Source organism: Mixophyes fleayi, chromosome 6, assembly GCF_038048845.1.
Source record: "Mixophyes fleayi isolate aMixFle1 chromosome 6, aMixFle1.hap1, whole genome shotgun sequence".
Classification (NCBI taxonomy): domain Eukaryota; kingdom Metazoa; phylum Chordata; class Amphibia; order Anura; family Limnodynastidae; genus Mixophyes; species Mixophyes fleayi.
This window is the reverse complement of record NC_134407.1, coordinates 169,334,549-169,351,145: the sequence shown is the minus strand read 5'-3', so window position 1 is coordinate 169,351,145 and position 16,597 is coordinate 169,334,549. Positions and strand designations below refer to the sequence as shown.

The 16,597-nt window shown below is 38.3% G+C and overlaps 1 protein-coding gene across 1 annotated transcript; it reads left to right on the top strand.

The window, feature by feature from the left end:
- The first annotated feature begins 2,132 nt into the window (after positions 1–2,132).
- Positions 2,133–7,489, top strand: LOC142095398 (keratin, type I cytoskeletal 19-like). Its single transcript, XM_075178348.1, has 8 exons — positions 2,133–2,606; positions 4,185–4,267; positions 4,612–4,768; positions 4,845–5,006; positions 5,361–5,486; positions 6,269–6,489; positions 6,723–6,748; positions 7,316–7,489. The coding sequence occupies exons 1-8, from the start codon at positions 2,133–2,135 to the stop codon at positions 7,375–7,377; spliced, it is 1,311 nt and encodes a 436-aa protein (XP_075034449.1). The 3' UTR covers positions 7,378–7,489.
- The last annotated feature ends 9,108 nt before the right edge of the window (positions 7,490–16,597 follow it).

Here is a 16,597-nt window from a genome sequence, read left to right as displayed (position 1 = left end):
CAAAAGAAGGCTATAAAAAGTATTTGCTATAATTCACATATCACACTCGTTTTGTCACACAGAGGTGTATGACAGGTGCTGACTAAGGTCATTCTGGCACCATACAGAGAGCTGGTTTATCTGTCTACATGATTTCAACACAACTTGAAGCTTGGAAATGAAAATTGGAAGAAGATTAATTTTATTTAAAGTAAATTCATTAAATAAGAATTAATTCAGAAGAGAAGCCAAAATTCAAAAAGATAGACACAGAGCAACAATTTAATAAGAAGATAGCAGAAAATATGTAAGATACCATGTCATTCTACAAATAAGGATCTAGAGAAAACGCTTACCGATAAACATGCTATTTACCTTATTAACTATTATTATTATTATTATTATTATCATTTGTTTATATAGCGACAACCTATTTTGTAGCATTTTTCATTTGGGAACAAACGCTGTAATAAAATGAGACTAGGTATTACAGATAGACAGACAGAGACTTAAGGGGTTTCTACTCTCAGGCTTACAATCTATAGACCGTACACATAGTAATTTTACTTAGGATTGAAGAACATTGTTCCAATGACAGATGAAATTACATTTTGAATCCAAAACAGTATCTACGAAGTTTGACATTGCTTTGGTGTGTGCAATGCAGTTGTGTCTGTTACATGTCCTATCAGGAGCTAAAAGGTTCCTTGTAGTGTGCTCAGTAGGCTCACTGAAAGGAAAACATTGCTTACCCCAAGATCAAACCACTTTATCTTAAAGGTCCAGTACTCCTAAGCAATTGAAACCGTAGAGAGTATAGGGTAGTGATTATAAGGAGACAATCTATCAATGGACAATTTTGTTCTGAAGTTAAAATCGTTCAAATACACAACAAATAAATGTCAGATTCATTCCTCAAACACTCTCATCTGTACAACATTGTTTTTGGGCATTTTTAATCTGCTGAACAAAATCATTGTTTTTTCATTTGTTTAAAAAGGCAATGCATTTCAATAGGAGTATAAAGCCAATTTAATCGTGATGCCCATAGGAATGAATGGGAAATGCTCAATCAATCACTAGCAATGTATATGTTGGGCTCTTATGATTGGTTGAGCAGGCACTGACCTCCAGCCCCATTCATATCAAGTGGCAAAGCAATTAAATACTATTGTGGAACTGGCTGACTTGGCATGCTGACGCTTTAAATTACACAAGTCTCAGAAATGCTGGTGCTCACAGTTCCTCAAGTGCACACATTTCCAAGTAGTCAAAGGCTGCCAAGGCTTACTGGTACTTAATCGTAGATAGTGTCAACTTTGGCAACACCTGTGTGGTGCAATGCAAAAAAATGTGAAGGTGGAAATAATGTAATAGAAGGGATTCTTTTTATCATGTGCATGGGTAACCTTCCAGGTAACTACCCACTATACCCTGTGAAGAAGATGAGTGAGCTAGACGTGAGAGGATCTCCAGAGGTTGGTTCCTTAGAGTATGCACCTACATTATCCTGCAGACATATATGTGGTTACATATTATTTGTATTAAAATACAACAGTTAGCTATTTGTGTAATTGTTTAAAAAAATGTGTGCAATTTTTTGGCAGATGCACACATGTTTAGAATTCTTGTAAACAATTTATGCTGTCTACTCACCAGTGCTAAAATACAGAAATGTAATGGAAACAATGTGTCAGCTGCTTTAATACACTTGTAAAAGTAATTAATATTTTATTCTCATTTGGTCATACCAGATAAAATAAATAAGTCAATATATTCACAGGATAACATTGATCTCATACGCTAATTAGTTTCCTCCAAACATATACAATCATGAGGAGGACGTGTAAATTAAAAGTCAATTTAATACTCTGCCTGAGACATGTACTGTGTGGTATGTTCTATAGTTTCAGTGACTACCACAATTTGTCAGTCACATATTCAGGGTGTGATATAGTGCACTGTTTGAATGAATAACTGTAGTCATCAGTGACTGTGCAGCTGTATTCCCACCCAATTGGAAGCCTTTTAAAGCATTCTACATGCCTCTTATGCTTTATAAAAGGTGATCCACCAACAAAGATCACTTGTACTTCCAAGCTCAAGCTGCAGTGTAACGTTTCTATCCATCTAGATCCCATTTTGCTATCACAATGAGCCAAAGCATCAAGCAGGATCAATCTGGATCAATCAAAGGAAGTTGGCAAACACCTAATCACAACAGTCCTGTACATCCAACAGGAACCATTATTTCCCACCATGCAGAAAGTCATCAGGTCCATCATGGAGGTCGCTTCAGAGCTCCCAGTGTCCATGGAGGATCAGGTGGAAAAGGGATTAGCATCTCCAGACATTTTTCTTGTGGATGCAGCTCTGGAACTGTACATGGCTATAGTCATGGACTTCATGGAGCTTTGAAGACTGATGGCCTTTTCTGCTTTAATGAGAAAGAAACAATGCAGCTACTGAATAACCGAATGGCTTCATACATGCAAAAAGTCTCTTCCCTGAAACAAGAGAATGGTCACCTTGAGAGAAACATCCAAGAGTGGTATGAACTAAACCAACCCAATGGCCTCCCTGATGTCAGCAACTACTTCAGGACCATGCAGGAGGTCCAAAATCAGGTAACTACAGACAATACATCTAGATAGATAAAGGAAGATGGAAAATCTTTGGAAGTTTTGCCAAGCTTGTTATCTGATTGTAGACTGTAGGATAAAATAAAGTATAAAGGACCACTAAACCTAATATTCTTCTACCTAACATAATTATTTATAACATTCATATATATGTACAATTACAGTAACTTATCATTAACAAAGATACCCAAGAAACAGTTGTGACTGTTTTCCTCTCCCATAGTCAGTAATCTCAGTGAGGGACACAGCCCAGTGTCCCAAGTTGAAGGGGCTTATAATGTAGAACATTAGTTAGTTCTCAGCTACATAACAAGTGTTATCACCATGTAAAATATCTCAAATTCTGTAAAGGTATGGTAACTTTTACCTAAATCTCTGGGAATGTTAGTAAGAGTTTTTTTTATATAAGGCAGCAGGTGTTTTAGGTTTAATAAATATTCTATCATTATTCTACATTTCATACAACAACCATGTAAATTTAAATATGGATATTTATCATACTTAGTATCCTAAAATATCTTTAATACATCTTATTACTTACAGTGCCAATTGTCATTTACATTCATGATAATAGGCACTGATTTAGTTAATTGTGGTCCTGAAAAATACATGTTTACTTCTCAAATTAAAAAACAGACTAAATAAGCTTTACAGCTTTCTATGTATTTACCCTAATCTCCAGGAGGCTCATTTATAATAATTACATTCTGTTATAAATCAGGCATAATCTTTAAATGACTGTTAATCCACTACTGTTTACGTATATCTTTTAATAGATGTTTTAGAAAGCCAACATGCAGGTTGATGTTCCATTATATTAAGGGCCCTTTCACACATGCTTGTTCTGTGGTGCTATCTGCAAATTGAGCAGATACAAAACAAATTCTGTTCTATTTAGAAAATTAAAGAAATGATCTGATTGGCTATTATTGTTTTTCATAATTCCAATCCTGTATGTTTGTTGTGCATTCTTTTCAGATGCTGGGCCTGATTAATTAAGGATCTTAATTTAGGAAACTTCTTATTTAAGTCTCCTGGACAAAACCATGTTACAATGCAAGGGGTGCAAATTAATATTCTATTTTGCATATAAGACTGTTTTTTCATGTAGCACACAAATACTTGATATCTTATTTGTACACTGAAATTTAAAGTTGATATTTGTGTGCTACATGAAAAAATAGTCAGTATTTACTTATGTGCAAAACAGAATACTAATTTGCACCCCCTGCAGTGTAACATGGTTTTGTCCAGTAGACTTAAATAAGAAGTTTCTTAAGTTAAGATCCATAATGAAACAGGCCCGCTATATCTGTAGTCAGTTCCCAAAGCGTCAAGAGTCAGGCCATGTTTGTGGAAAACCCACATAGGTTCAGTTCTTGGTATGATTAAAACATTTAATTTTTTGGTAATATCTGACCAGAGCAAGAGAGAGTTATCTCTGTCTTGAAACAGTTAAAAAATTGACTGTTAGTCCGAATAAAAAAGGATCACCATATAATATAGTGTTCAGCTTTGTTTAGTACATAACTGCTAATAACAGTAAATATTGTGTATTTTTAGATCCGTAAAATGTATGTAGAAAATGCAAAAGTGTTCTTGGACATGGACAACGCCAAAATGGCTGCTGATGACATTGGAAACAAGTAAGTAAGTTACAAACCATAGATAATTAAGATGCATGTTATTCTAATGTATTCAAGCTTTGCTAACATATATAAGTAACACGTTATTTAAAAAAAAGTTGCATAGAAAATTCTTAGAATTTACATTATTTAAATTGTGTTTTGGTTTCTTCAGAAACTTCAGATGTAATATTGGTACATTTTAAAAACTGAGAACTAATAATAAAAATATATGCTACAGTTATAATTTATAGCTTATCCTCAGTAAAAAAATACATCAGATGCATGAAGTGATTTAATAATTCATGTATCTGATGTTTTACTCTGCAAAAGTTCATTGCTTGGTACATTTTCCATCCTTTTAGATTTGAGATTGAGAGGAGGCTGAGAAGTAGCATTGAAGCTGATATCAATAGTCTTCGTAGAGTCATGGAAAGAATGAACATGGAAATATGTGACCTAGAAATATCTGTTCAGAGTCTTCAAGATGAGCTACAAGAACTGGAGAAGGCCCACGAGGAGGTAATGAGTAGAGCCACAAGTTTTGTGAAATAGGGTCAACTATGAGAACATTGAATGACTTTGTTTGTTAATACAGGAGGTGAACTGTCTGCGCTGTCAGCTGGGTGCCAGAGTCAGTGTTGAAGTGGATGCAGCTCCATCTGTGGATCTAAACAGTGTCTTGTCTGACATCCGCCAGCAGTATGAAAAGCTGATGGACAGAAATCTGCGAGAAGTTGAGGAGATCTTCCTTGCAAGGGTAATCCTATCTAATTGATTTTACAGAATGCTACTTCTAATAAACACATAGCATATCGTGCCTTCCTGCATGAGCCATTTCACCCTTGTTTTATTCATTCTATGGACCAGTGCTCAGTTAAAAAAATGCAAGATATGTTGATGTAAAAACACAACCAGATATACACAGTATTTTCTCTATAGATACTTCAATACAATAAGCTAAACAAACATACAGTATATAAGACATTGCCATCTAACTGCTTGTGGATATATTCCCACTGAAACTCAAGACATTTTATTTAAGGCAGTAATAATGGCTCATTGATGCAACATTGCCTCATGTTTGTATTGTGCTTTATTGTTATCTTTTCAGACTGAAGAACTAAACAATGAAATGGTTTTTGGCGAAGAACAGTTGCAGTCAGTTAATACCAACCTTATTGAATTGAAGCGCACTGTTCAGACTTTGGAAATTGAGCTTCACAGTGGATTAAGCATGGTATGATATCAATTATTATACCTCATTTTATGTGGGTATAGTCAGTGATCGAAGTGGAAATTTAGAAGTGGCGGTGTGAAAAATGTAATGGGAAAATAAGTCAATGGAATTTTTATAGTTTTACAATGAAGGCAGTAGAAGATGTGGCGGTATGGCATATCACTGTATACAATCCCACTTTGACCACTGGGTTTTGGTAAATTTAGCCATATTGATAGCTACATGGCAGACATGTCCACACACATTTTGGCCAAACAGTTGGGGGTTCACAATTCAAGATTAACAACCAGGGGGTATATTTACTAAACTGTGGGTTTGAAAAAGTGAAGATGTTGCCTAAAGCAACCAATCAGATTCTATCTGTCATTTTGTAGAATCTACTACATAAATGATAACTAGAATCTGATTGGTCGCTATAGGCAACATCTCCACTTTTTCCAACCCGCAGTTTAGTAAATATACCCCCAGATATGACATGGCTACAGAGAATCCCTTGTTCAGGTTGGCTCATAATGCCTTCCATTTACTGAAGTTCATCATCAAATTATTGGACTTTCCTTCCTGTCCTCTAATTTTTGATCCTTTTACCACAGACTTTGATTCCACCAAATGGTTTTCTGATTGATTATATAAGCTGCAGTGGTGGCCTAATTTTGTTGAAGTCTACCACATGATCTGACAACATCTTAAGACCATGACAGAATCATTTGACTGTAGAAAAGGAAAGTGATTGAGTTAATGTTTAATGATTACAGCTATAAATAAACATGTTTATTTTTCAGAAATCAGCTCTGGAACATTCCCTGGCTGAGACTGCAGCTAGTTTCAGTTTCCAGCTTGACCAGATACAATGTCTGATCAACAATTTTGAGTCTGAACTAGCACAGATACGATGTGACCTGAAACAACATAATGCTGAATACAAGATTCTCATGGACCAGAAGAATCACCTGGAGATGGAAATTGCTACATACAAGCGTATTATAGAGGGACATGACATCCAGTATGTAAAATAGTAGTTATTATACAATAAACAAATATAGCCATTGTGTAGTCAGAACAACAGAAATCACTGTAATTTATGTGACAATGTGTGATCAGTACTGTATGCATGTTGCAAATTGATTTAAATCCACACACAGATTATTCATATGCACAAACCACAGTATGATTGTTGAAATGATCATTTTACTTTAATTATATTTATTTTTCATATGTATTTTTTTTTCTCTGCAGTGTTCCTGTCCTCCACACCATAATTGGTAAGCACATTAAAACCATAGCTAAATAACTTGGTACAAGTGGATAGATGACAGGCAGGGACATCTGCAAATTTAATATAATTCAGCTTTATGATAAAGAAGCTTCACAAATGATTATTTTATTGGAGGGGAAAATTTTAAGAAAATGTAATAGTGAATACTATTCTATAAGATTTTCATATTGTGATTATTTCATCTACTTTTATTTATATTTGGTAGTAAATGGAAAATATAGGTGGTAATGTGCCACCAATAAGCTTGGTCCAACCTTTTTATTTATTGAAAATGCTACTACTGCAGGCATATGGATTTATTGTTGTTGTAAGTAGCACTGTAAGGTAAAATATTTAAATAATCCTAATTCAATTTAAAGGAGGGATTAAATCAGCACAAAAAGTAGTGGCAAGGTTTTATTTAATTTACAGAGCCATCAGAAAAATAGTCCTTAACCAACTATACATGGCAACATTTGCATCATTTTGTTGAATCTTTATCTACAAAAATCCTAAGCAGATAAAATTAATTTAAATGAAATTCAGTAAGTTTTACCCAATGTTTTTGTTTCAGAAACTGAGCACAGTGTGAAAGCTCCACACAACACTGGGCAAGTTCACCAGAACAAGTGTTAAGACCAATCTGTGATGTCACCAAAATTTGGAGTGAAGATATATTTTCCTGTGTTTCCTATGTTACTAATCTGAATCTGAACCTGATTGCGCTTCCAAAGTGACCTGATTTTCTTATTTTCATGTTCTGCCGAAAGTTTGTTTAATAACTTTCTGAATCTGATAAAAAAATATTTCTGCCTATAGAAAAACGCTTGTTGTGTTTAATTTCAACCCCTTTGTTATAGAGTTCTATGTATTCAGTATAAAATAATACAAAATATACTAAGGGTAAAGCATGTTTTCTAGCAAAAAATGAAACAGCCAAAGAAACACAAAAACGCTAGGAGGTAAACACTTATGATATTACTGGTGAGAAAAAAACTATGTAAATGAATATTGAGAAAATTAATATTAAAGATGATTTTCTGATCCAGGTCTATGAGGAATATGAACAAATAAAGAGATCATGAAGTGCACACAGCAATTTTAAATCACTGTATTCACAATATAACATAAGATTTTGCTGTTTTCTTTAATTTTTCTTTTAATTTAATAGTTAATAAAAATTAAATTTTAATGCAACTTCCATGGTTCACATTAAATACATAACAGTATGGAGGCTCAAAGACTGTATAGGCACCAAATTTAAAACCAGCTCTTTTGCTTCTTTCTTCCTAACTTTAATGACAGCTGTTTGATAGCACCTCAATCTGATCCACGATTAGAAGCCGATAAGGATACCTATATAAACATATAAAAAATAGTGGCCAATTAGTATATAACAATAGTATTGTACTAGTGAGTAGCAGTCTTTTAATTAAAACCAGTACAACAATAACACTTTAGAGTACACATAATTTGTAGTATTTACAAATAATGCATACACACACAATATTAGATTGAGGTCCAATAGAAAGTAAAGTTGCTTATGGAAAAATAGAGAGCAGATTAGGTGGTTCAGAAAATATGTAAATTTTTGTAACATATGTTTAAAGCATGTCTTGCGTTAAAAGCATATCATACACTTTATTCTTTATATATCAGTTGTAGAGCCAAATTGATTTTTTAAAAAAGGCACGCCACCCAAAATGCCTATCGAGCGTTAGTGCTGCCAGCCTATGCTGGTACTAGCAAAATCGGGGGAACAAAAATATGAGCCCCCCCCAAAATGACTAGTACAAGCATTAGACTATGCAAGCCATAGGGGTGGCTGTAGTGAGTGAGCTGTAGTCAGTGGTGGATCAGACCCACAAAGAAAATGCTTGATTTTCCCCTAAGTTTAACCATCTCCATGCTGAATAGCACTAGAGTTAGTAACATACCCCTGGAATGCTGGGTGTTGATTAAATAGTAAAAGTCCTGATGGGCTAGTCTGACATTGAAGTCTGGTATATTGTATGAGGGTACTATGGAACTCAGTAGAGAATTCCCAAGAACTAATATTTGCCTATAGACCTATCTGGACTTAACTTGACAGGCATGTTTTTGTTTCCATGTTGAGAATTAGGGACCAGTGGATTGCCAAATTGGCATTACTACTGTTCCTAGGAATACACCTTAACCATTGGCCAGTGCTAAATCAGGCGTCAGCGTGACTACTCTCCTTCTGGAGTCGACATTGACATACCCACAAAAAGCAGGTCAAGGGATCCTCCACACAAAAGGACCAAGAGTCATGTTACTATGAAAGGGGCAGTGACATGTGGCCAATCAGCAGTAACACCATTTTGATTAGTCGTTGACTGCACTGTTCCTTCACCCACAACTGAGATCCTTTAATTGACTCCTAGCCCGCAACCAAGACTTGTAGCGAGTGATCCTAAATGCCACTACAACTGACCTATAAACAACCCGAATCCCTCCACAGTGAGGTTCACACTATCGGCCTGAATAGGTGTTTCTGTTCTGTCATAATCAATGGATGGTTGTTCACTACACCTCCCATGGAAACTATAACTCGCCCCGTGGCTCTGTTGATCCTTATTAAGAGTGTCCACAATGTGGAGGGTGAGATGGGAACCTTCCAGGAGAGCCTGGGAATTATGTTCGATTAGCACACCGACATTGTTGGACACCCAGCATGTATGGTGCGCAAATCTTCCCTGATAGCTATAATCAAGGTCAAGGAATAACCCTTTCCTAAATCATTACCTCTGGGATACAGAACCAGTATGTCGGGGTGGGGTTGGTGGGTGACTTGTCCATTCAAGCTACCAACAAGGGCATGAGAGTGGGCCATCTAAGGCCACTATTCCCAACCACCTGCTAACCACTTACCCAGGGAAAAATGAACATTCGAGGGCTAGATGATGTTTGGAGGCCCAGAACACATACGAGTAGCCCATTACCCATATGCTAATCTTCTGTCCTGGTATACCTGTGATAAAGGAATACAGGCCATGAACAGATACATTTTCCAGGGAGCGAACTCTGTCAAAACATAGTGGTAACCGACCTCTGCACACAATAGAGGGTCGTAATCTTTTAGCATACCCCTGCCAACAATAGAGGGTCACTTTAACTCATCGTACCATGCATAAGCAGTCAAAATTCTGGAGTAATAGCCACCGCTATACTATTGGGGCACATGGGTTAGGGGGGGAGCACAGGAGAGGGGGAAATGGTAACCCATATGAAGGAGGGTGCATTTGAGAAATGCATTGAATTGAAATTTGGAGAGGGGGGACCCATCATTGTGTAATAACCAGATGTCTCCCTCTCGGGGAGGGCACTTGGGCATATGGCCATGTCATCCTGTGTGGTTAAGGTTAATCAGTGCCCTTTATTAAATTGGTCCACCTTGGAGTGTAACAGTTTGCAGGCTACGTGTGTCCAAGTAATGATTGTGTACTTAGCAAGCTGCTATCTTTCCTGGAATGCGCCACTAACTCCCTGACCCTAAGTGCACTGTGGAAGGCCAGGGAAAAAACCGTGCTGATTAACAGCGTTTCATAGGAACTAGATGTTGCTGCTGCCAACGCTCCAATCATTTGTTTAAAGATCTCAGCCGAAATAGGCCACCTACTGTCTAGTTCTTTTGGTCACATTCTAGCCCATCCTCTCAGGGCCTTAGAGATCATGAAGCATTTGGTGGGATCTGCCTCACCCGACCGCTCGCTCTTTCATGGACGCCGCCATCTTCGCTCTGGGTCTGCGCATTCCATTCATTTACTTTGCTCCTCTCTTATTGGTTAGGGATTTTGGATCTAAAGTTTAAAAGGCATCTCTTCTGAATACTCAGTGCCTGTTCTTTTAGTTACCATCTTGATACTAGACGTGGCTTCAGCCCAGTGTAACTTGCTTGTACGCAGAGCTGACACTCTGCGCTACTCTCATCTCCATTCCAGTGTGGTAAACCTGCTGTCCTTAGTGTACCCGTCGCTATCCCAATGGTAACATGCTTGTCCGCAGAGCTGAGACTCTACTCGCTTCTCCTTCTGTTTTCCAGTGGTAACCTGCTGACTTCAGGACAAACACTTCCTACTGTATCTGCCACCTTTCCAGTGGTAACCTGTTTGTCTGCAGAGTTGACTATCTACCCAATGCTTCACCTCCGTTTCAGTGGCAACCTGCCGACTTCAGGACTGACACTTTCCAGTGTATCTGCCATTCCAAATGGTAACCTGCTTGACCGCAGAGCTGACACTCTATGATACTCGCATCTCTATTCCAGTGTGGTAACCTGTTAACTTCAGGACTAACACTTCCTAGTGTATCTGTCGCTATTCCAGTGGTAACCTGTTTGTCCGCAAAGCTAACACTTCACACTACGCTTCTTTGCTGACAATCCCTGTTGACTCCCCCTTAAAGGGTTTCACCCTGTACTCCTAGTAGGGGGCGCGACCTGCTAGACAGATGCAGCAAAGGCCAAACCGCCTTGTGGCGGTCCTTTGTGAATAACGTTTACTCGTTAGACTCTGGGCAAACTTTAGAATCCGATCTTCGAAACCTTGACACTCTGCCTTAGCTGTTTTCAAAGTTCCGTTCTGGTATCTTTCCCACATGAAATTAAACAACTTGTCTGTCTGACCTGAAGTGCTGGGGGCCTTTAAACCACATGCATGTAGCCAGCCTTAAGAAACTGGTCACTGCGGTCTCTATAGCTGGCTTTTGTGTTAGTGTATGTCCCCCTGTAGGGGATTTATAATGAGGAAGGCCAGGGGTACCTCCCTCATGCCTTTTAACAAGTTGAGCCGAGGGGAAGGGGGTTGCCTGTGGGGAATCCTGTGGGGGATGGGGATCGGGCCACTCGGCTGTATTATGGTAGCATTGGAGAAGGAAGGGTAAAGGGATCACTTGTCGAGCCTCTCCTGTTTGCCCAAATTGCGCTGTCTGACTCCAGATCTGGGTGTCTTCGCCACCTGCTCAGGAGCACATGATCTGCTGCCAAGATGCAAGGCCGATGGTTTGTATATGACAGCTGTGCCCTGCAACCGTCCTCAGCATCCGGAGCCTACACCAAGCTTGGGCGCTGGGGGAGCAGAAAACACGAGCAATGCCTGCTGCTGATTCAGCCCTGCTCCCTGCTTCTTGCACAAGCAATTTCAGAGCTATTAGAGCTGGACACTGCTGGAAGCAGGGGGGGGGGAGGAGGAAAGGGACAGCTCCCAAGCACCACATGAGAGCCATCCATTAGCCAAGCAGGGGGGATATGGTGTCTTCTGGGCCAGGACATATTATCCAGGAATGCGGGCTGGTCCAGGGAATGTGGATGGTTGTGGGGTGCAGAGGACAGAGTGAGGAGATGAAGGGGAAATGGAGGGGCAAAGAGAGAGGAAACAGTGTGTGAGGAGGCAAAGAAAGAAGGGAAAAGGGGAGAAGAGATGAAGAGAGGATGGAGGGGACAAAGAGAGAGGAAACTGAGTGAGGAGGCAAAGAAAGAGGGGAAAAGAGACTAATAAAATATAGAGGTAGAGGAAGACATGTGGCTGAAGTAAAGAAAGTAGAAGTAGAAAGTGAAATTTAAATTAGCAAATAAAGAGCAGCATAAAGAAACCAGATACAAGTCTTATCTGTATATAATGCTGGACCAGTCTTTCTCTATCCAGAAAAATGCGGGAAAGAAAAGACCCAGCAAGCACTGGGAGGGACTATATGGAGAAGACTATGACCCTCCCAGTGGAACCTATTGGCTGGCTATGCAGAGAACTTAATCTCGAATGGGTAAGTGCTTGATGTCACATAAACACATGAGTTTAAGTGCCCTTGGCTTATGGCCTCACTTGTCATTATATAACGCCACTAATTCCACAGCACTGTACAGAGAACTCGCTTAGTCTCTGCCCCATTGGAGCTTACAGTCTAAATTCCCTAACATACACTCACATAGACTGCGGAAGACTAAGATCAATTTAATAGCAGCCAAGTAATCTAATAGTTTGTTTTTGGATTGTGGGAGGAAACCAGAGCACACAGAGGAAACCCACGCAAACATAGGGAGAACATACAAGCTCCACACAGTTAAGGCCATGGTCGGGAACCAATCTCATGAACCCAGTGCTGTGAGACAGAAGTTCTTAACCCTGCTGCCCAGGTCAGAGGACAAGCCATTGTTCAGTCAAGCATATGTCACCAGGGCGTCCTTTCAACCATTGTGTAAGAGATTGGAAATAGTCCCCTACCATAAAACTAAGCTGGCCACAGTGTGTCTGGCAACACCCTGAAATATTATCACACACAATAACAATCAGTGATTTTTGTAATATTGTATATTCAATGTGTTACCATTCTGTGCTCCATAGGCATTATATTGTGAGAATTGTAATTATGTTATAAATATACCAGGCAGGTTCTGCATATGGTATCAGATGGAATGAATGCTTGTCACCAGCTTTATATGTAAATCAGATATCAGTTCAGAGAATGTGTATTGAAGTTTGCATTGTCTGTAAATAACCACAGCCCCTACAGTTAATTTCATCCTCCATTATCCTGGTGTTGTATTCTATCCTCATAGGCACCATCCTTGATTAAAGAAGGGGCTGTAGGCAGAGATATCTTGCATGTCAGAATGGGGATAAATAGGCACAACAATTAGGGCAGAGTGTGTTGTTCTGTGAGACAGATTGAAGAGGTCATACTCTGATCTGAGTTATCTCACCATCTGCAATCATGGGTATTTATTATTGCCTGGGATTCTGGCATAAAGAAGTAGCATGGCAGAATCATTCTGCCATGCTACTTCTTTATTTGAACATTTTTCTGTCACCTGCTGGCCTTTGCTACCAATTTGGAAAAGCTTTAAGCACCTGTTGTTGGTGTTATGATTCCTGCACTTTTAAGTTGCGTAAATTAAATTGTGTTATACTATTGTCTGTTGTTGGCCTGGGTGATGGAAGAGCTCGGACTCCTCACACACTAACATATTAGAACAATAAGGGGGATATTAAATTCAGTGCAATGTGCCTCCAGAACAGTCTATGTAGACACATTGGGCCAATGTTGAGGATGGAATCTCTGCTCATATTTCTTCGCACCCCATAGAGGTGCGAGGAAAAATTAGCGTAGATTCCTGACCATAAGGGCTGGCAATGTGGCGCATCACGGCCAAATGACTCTCCCCCCTAAAAATAGCAATGGATGCAGATAAGCAGAATAATTAGTACATGAATGCAATTGAAACAAATTGCATGGTATACTAAAACAATTCAGCACATTCAATAACTGATAACTCTTAGTGATGACTGGAAAAATCAGAATGCAGCCTGACTGAGGAGTTCATAGAGACACATTCCCTCCTGTGGGTCTTGGGTATCATTGCCACACTTTTTCTGGAACAAATACCAGCCTTCCTATCTCTGAGTGTTTCTGCTTTATTAATATCTGTGCCAAATCCAGTTTTCATAATATTGGATCCTTAGCTTTCGACAATATTACCAGCAAGGCCAGATCAGTTGCCTTTGCCCTTATACAGGCACTTAAATACTGTCTCTAATTTACTAAGTGACAGAGTTGCAGTGAAAAATCCTCTTAGGAGGTGCTGTGTGCCAAGTTTTAAAGCGTTCCTCTCATTTTTCACCATTATAATATAACAAGGTAGAAAAATCTTCAGGAGGTGCACTGTGCAAAGTGTAAATGTCACATCAAAGTTCAACCTCCTACTCCTGTAGTACAACCTATTTCTGTTGAATAAAGTTTTCAGTTTTTCTCCGAAAATACTGCTTGTTTTTGTCTAAAAATGAAGGGATATCGGGAGTAACTTATTACATGTCCTTTTCGTGTATGTATTAAATTGCTTGGGATCTACCTATCAACACACTTCTCTACCAAAATCTAATATGGAGCCACAAAATGGGGACTATAGTTTTGACCAATTCCAGAAAATGTTCCCAAAGTGACCCATAGGAGAGTATAATGCATTTCCATTAGGGCTGACATGCTGAGTTTTGTTTACTGGAGCCCTTGACTGACCCTCTGAGCTAATACTACACACTTGGACCACTGACATATTATCCATGTCACTCTGAAAACATGTCAAACCAATAAATTTTGGCCTATTCTAGAGATTGGCATTTTACATCATATAAGTTTTTTATTCTGTGAACTAGGGACATCCTTGGAACTTGTTTGTTAGATTGTAAGTGTTGAAAAATCAGCAAAATTGATAGTGTATGTGGTATTGGAATGTGCCATCAATTTTTAAACATATTTTAGTAAATTTTAGGTATTATTCTGCATACTCCTTATACAAAAAATTCCTACAAACCCCTGCATTAGAGGTCCCATATAAATATTAAAATACATAATTCTTATCAGCTTTTTTCCATAACTAATTCATGACAATGATGGCCCTTTGGAAACTTTTAGTTGTCATTTCCTTAATAAAAAAACACTTGAGCGTGGCAGCCTTAAGTTCAGTTAATTACATTAGAATTAAAATTTAGACACTGCTGCTAAAAATATTTATATGACATCTCTAAGCTTAACTTGTTACTAAAGGAAATGACTGCCTGAAATAATTGTAAATAATCTCTGATTCATAAAATATTCTTCAGTCATTAGTGAGTCAAATTTCTAACCTCTTAACCCTATTTTTTCTGCATAACATAATACTGAGTACTTCTATGTGTAATTGTCATATAACAAGTATACTATATTGTGTACAATTTCTAAATGATCATGCTTCTATTAATGTTGTGGGCATCACTAGTAGGATGGAGCTGAAGAAATGTTGCTAAAGAGCTTTGAAAGCACCAGTTCAATCTGATGTGACTAAGGTTGGTTACACACTATGGGGCATATTCAATTACGATTCCGGTCCAAGGTAACGCGCGTTACCTATGGGCTGCAAACGAAAATCCACATTATTGCGGTACCGTGGATTAACTTCGCGGCCCGTTACGGCGCATTACCGCGGATCCGGAATCGTAATTGAATATGCCCCTATGGGTTTTTCAGCCGATTGTTATGCCAGTTACACGATAAATGACCGTTAGGTCAGATATTGCATTAGTGTGTACGCTCCAACGATCATGTTTTAAAATATTCTTCCGTCATTAGTGAGTCAAATTTCTAACCTCCTAACCCTGCCCATAGTCAATGTATAGTAAAGGTGTGCCAAACTTGAGTGCATGTAGCCATGTTCGATTTAAGCTTTGGGCATTTCAAAGGTACTTCATTTTCTGCAGTAACTCTTGATCCAGCTACAGAGCTAGTCTAAGTCCTGATTACTAGTGATGAAAGTTGAGTATACATGCTATAACATGTGTTTGCAATCAGGAGCAACTGTAAAAAGGTGTTCTATGTTCAGTAGACATTAAGAAGACCTTAGTTAATGTATTTCATGAAAACAATATAAAAAAAACACTTTTATTGTAAAAAATATTTTATTATAATTGCCTATATGATTAACAGATTACATACAATGATATTGTGATCATTATATAAATAGACCCTAAGAGCAGAGGTGTGAGTAATTCATGCTCAGTGTACTACTCCAGAAATAATTTGCAACATTAATGCAGTGTAAACAAATTCCTTTGATGTTCAGTAATATACAAAACAATGTAATGATATGAGTTTCCACCTTTTAGTCTCCTTGCGTAGTAAGTCCATAAAATAAATTGTCATTTGATGACGCAAGACAATTAAAGAGCTATTTGTTTGCTCAATCCACACTAAAGTGACCTCCTGTTAGTTTATGCTTCATATAAAACAGAAACAGAGGACAAGTACTTTACCATTTGAAGAACACATAGTTGTGTGTAGTGTTCTCCATTCTACATTGATTAGTGGGAGCATC